Source organism: Sinocyclocheilus rhinocerous, unplaced genomic scaffold (genome assembly GCF_001515625.1).
Source record: "Sinocyclocheilus rhinocerous isolate Xijiao unplaced genomic scaffold, SAMN03320098_v1.1 scaffold1275, whole genome shotgun sequence".
NCBI lineage: Eukaryota > Metazoa > Chordata > Actinopteri > Cypriniformes > Cyprinidae > Sinocyclocheilus > Sinocyclocheilus rhinocerous.
In genome coordinates, this window is record NW_015628268.1 from 539,310 (window position 1) to 543,779 (window position 4,470).

The 4,470-nt window shown below is 35.0% G+C and overlaps 1 protein-coding gene across 1 annotated transcript in view; it reads right to left on the minus strand.

Annotated features, from left to right (window-relative positions):
• Positions 1-4,470, minus strand: part of LOC107737247 (mitogen-activated protein kinase kinase kinase kinase 3-like) — a 92,223-nt gene that overhangs the window by 56,254 nt on the left and 31,499 nt on the right. Inside the window, exons 4-6 of the mRNA XM_016548712.1 lie at positions 4,024-4,088; positions 1,375-1,450; positions 467-489 (exon numbers count right to left, since the gene is read on the minus strand). Of these exons, the coding sequence (XP_016404198.1) occupies positions 467-489; positions 1,375-1,450; positions 4,024-4,088 (164 nt within the window). The remainder of the gene's footprint in view (positions 1-466; positions 490-1,374; positions 1,451-4,023; positions 4,089-4,470) is intronic.

Here is a 4,470-nt window from a genome sequence, read left to right on the forward strand (position 1 = left end):
ATCTATTTGCTCCCAAACGAAGACCGAAAACGAACTTCGTTTGAAGTATATCGGGGCCTGTACACAGCTGAAATACAAGAATTTTACAGGTAAGGAGCACTTAGTTCTTATTCACTGCTCAAACTTTTCTTTTATTCAGCAAGGACACATTAAACTGATCAAACATGACAGTAAGGACATTTCTGATGTTACAAAAGATTTCTATTTCAAATCAATGCTGTTCTTTTGAACTTTCTATTCATCAAAGAATCCTGAAAAAAGTACCATACATTTAAATTGTAATAATATTTCACAATACTACTGTTTTCACTGTGTTTTTGATCAAATAATTGCAGCCTTGATGGGCATGAGAGACTTATTTCTAAAACATTTATAAAATCTTGCCAAACCCAAACTTTTGAACGGTAGTATATTTCAAATATATTGCAAATTATTTCATATTCAGAAGAGGGAATGTTTCAAATACTGTAAGTATATGCTTTATTATGTCTTTATTAAAACATAACAACTAACTAATGGTGAAGTGTGTAATTTCTGCACCACTAGTGGCACCATACATAATTGCAAAATAATGACAGAATTGTTAAAGGAATGATTTCCTAAAAATAATGACGATTCGTTAATGCAATCGTTCAGGAATGGGAATCATTAAAGCTGATGTGTGTAATTTCTGTGCCATCAGCAACAAAAAATAATGATTGATCTGCCTTGCAGTTGTTCTTTGCAAGGTAAAACATACACTAGATTTTTGCTAAAAATTCTCCCTGGATAAAGGTAGTGATTTATATGGCTGATAGTAGGGATGCACCGATACCGAGCTCCTGTACTCGTACTCGTTAAAATGCCCCGATACCAAACGCCGATACCACACAGCATGTGATAAGTGCCATATTCAGACAAAGAAATACCGACAACAGACAGCAGAATGGGGTTATTAGAGATTAAAGATGTCTACGAAGTATATGTATGCAATAAATATATAAAACATTCAGTATTAATGCCTGTATAGCTGATGTGAGCGAGCTGATAAACAAAGCACGCTGAGTGGATTGAGCGCGCGGCGGCGCAGATGCGCAAGCTTGTCGAGTGAATATACCTTTCTCACAGACATCACTGGAAACTTTGTAGTTCGGTCGGATATGTCAAAAACAAGTAAGTAAAACAACGCACAAGTTACTTAATGGTAGGGAGAGAGAGAGAGAGAGAGAGAGAGCCCGCGCAATTCTGTTGTGTGATCTTTGATGTTCACTCACATAGCACACGCATCATTTGGATTAAAACTAAATCGTAAAAATAAGACCATTTATAGGGGCATTCACTATAAACATCATTTATTTGCATGGTCATAGCAGATTGCTTTGGTTGTCAAAACACAGTCCAGTAAAATGGCTTACCTGAAGGGTTTCTCTCGTTACATATGCTATCTGTGATTCTGTTAGTGGCCCAGTAACTGTGGAGACATACAGTATTTAGTGTACATTAGCAGTAATATAATAAAAATCCCATTCATGAAAATCCCATTCATATTAGAATATTAGCTAAACAGCTTGAATGTAATGGAGCTGTCTACAATATAAAAGTGTGAATACATCAGTTGAAAAACGTATATATATATATATATATATATATATATATATATATATATACACACACATACACATAAAATATTTAGTAGTTGAATATATATAATAAATTATAGGCATAAATAACTTCAGCACATTCGGTTTAAGCTTAAACTTGTTTAAATCAAGAGAACACATATAACATTGATACTTCCCATGCCATATTGTAAAGAAAGTTTAACAAAAGCACTACTAATGGGTTTTACCCAGCAGAACAAGGACTAGATGATCAAGAACGCAAGGAACTATGTAACTGATTGCATGTCCAACCTGACAAAATATAGAGCTGAATTATTCTAAATGGACTACTGATGAAAAAACAGACTTGAAACTTTACTAAAGAAAACTCAAAAGCTGTCTGAGAGGGTCTGAGAAACTCATTTGTCTGTTCTCCGAAATGATGCAGGATGTTTGACGGTTCGAAGCCTCTGACACTTCAGCAGAGCAGCTAATCTTCTTTAAGTCAATAGAGACTTTTATTGCTGATTAAAATGTCACAAAAACAGAAAATGTGCTAATGGGAAGGAGTGAATAATAAATGGGCTGAAGGAAGAGAGAGGAAGAGACAGGCTTAAATGATGAAATGGTGTCCACAACCCATTTTACTTTTGAAATTCGATGCATTTCCAATGGGTTGAAAAATAAGAGGGCGTGGTGATGTCATCTGAAAAGGAAAGTTGTTTCTGTGCAAGTTTGTTTTTAAAAAAGCTTTTCTTAATACCGAGCATCAAATTGAATAAGAACATTTTTATTTTCATGTTAAGAAAAGATTTGAAGTGAATTACACTACTGTTCAAATGTTGGGGTTGGTAAGATTTTTTTTTATGTTTTTGAAAGAAGTCTCTTATGCTCACCAAGGCTGCATTTGTTTGATTACAAATACAGTAAAACTGTAATATTGTGAAATATTTTTTCAATTTAAAATAACTATTTTCTATTTTGTTGTATTTTAAATTGTAATTTATTCCAGTGATGGCAAAGCTGAATTTTCAACATCATTACTCCAGTCTTCAGTGTCACATGATCCTTTAGAAATTATTCTAATATGCTGATTTGCTGCTTAAGAAACATTTCTTATTATTATCAATGTTGAAAACAGTTGTGGTGCTTAATATTTTTGTAGAAACCATTCTTTAAAAAACATTTTTTCAGGATTCTTTAATGAATAGAAAGTTCAAAAGAACAGCTTTCATTTTAAACAGAAATCTTTTATAACATCATAACTGCCTTTACTGTGACTTTTGATTAATTTAATGCATCTTTTGCTTTATAAAAGTACTAATTTCTTCCAAAAAAAACAAAACATTCTGACCCCAAACTTTTGAGCAATAGTGTATTCCAAAAATACATATTTGACATATGTAAAGAAAGTATTTAAGACTTTTTTTTTTTTTACAATGTATTTTTTTTTTCTATTTACATCCACACAGCTGTAGAGGCTTTCATCCATTCAGCAGAAATTTCCAGTATGTCCACTGTTGCACCTCACAATCTTTTTTCCTGATCATTTACTAGTTCAGAGAGTTATTTAGAGTTAAAGCCGGCAAAACTTTGTTCATGTCTCTCTTGTGTCTTTCTCTATCTGTCGTGTGTGGGAGGACTGCAGTCGGTCAGCCTCGGCTCTAATCAGGCCTTCGACCCTGTAGCTGAGTGCAGCCGTGTCAGCAGGGGGTTGATAACGTGGGATGTGGGGCTGGGCACTAAGCTAATATGTTAGCGTCGTAACACCATCTACCCCCAAAAGCACAACCCCCACCCCGCGCAGAGGCTCAGAGAGAACCGCAGAACTGCCGACAGCTGCCGTGAAAATGAGCTCTAATGATCTGACAGGGCCACTCTACTGAGCTCTGCTAAATTTATCTCCTGGGAACATACAGAGGGACACTTTCCAACAGCGTAAGAAACGATTTGTATATTTAGGCCATCTGTCAAGAATCAAATTGTTAATTGGAAGAGAGGAAAGCCTATTTATGTAAAAGTTGGCATCGGAACTTCTTTCAAAGCATTATGTGATTATTTACTCACCGTTATGTCATTTCAGACTTTCTTTCTTACATGGAACACAAGGAGACATTCTGAACAGTTTGTTATTTGACTCCAAAGGTCATATGGATCACTTTTGGAAGTTCGAAAGCCTCATGGAAAAGAATTGCATTGAAAGACAATTGACTAATAAAATTCTTAAAAATGAATTATTTTGTGTTTTACAAAAGAAATATACTCATAAGGTGTTGAACAACATAAGGATGAATAAATGATCATAGAATTTTCATTTCTGGGTGAACTATTCCTTTAAATAATGAATGGAAAGGAGATATTGCATTGCATTGAAATACTGTCCACTGAGTGAGTTGGAGTTAGTGTTGCAGTTGATTGTTTACCTTTATATGGTGTATCTTACCGTGATATATGTCTTGCAATGAACCTCCCCCACAGTATTCCATACATATCCATAATTTATCCCTCCTGAAAAGCCAGAGAAAGAAAAACACCAACAAATTATATTTCAATCGATGCATCTCGAAATAGTCCCCTGGCAGCCCCACAGGGAGAGTGAAAGGATGCACACTTTTCTGGGTCATGACTCATGACACAGCAAGCTGGAGACAGAGTCATAAGTCACAAGCAACCTGCTTTTATCAAAAACAGCCTTCTCAATTTCTGTAAGGTGCCTTGCACTAATGTCTAGACTAATATTAAAGAGATATACTGCTGACCAAAGACAAACCACACTAGAGTTGCCTATAGCTATGAGGAAGACCAGAATAATATTCTTTGATACTAGGAAATTTAAGTGAAGTTTTAGACGCTAGATGCTATTAGATCCAAACTTCAAAACAAATAATAA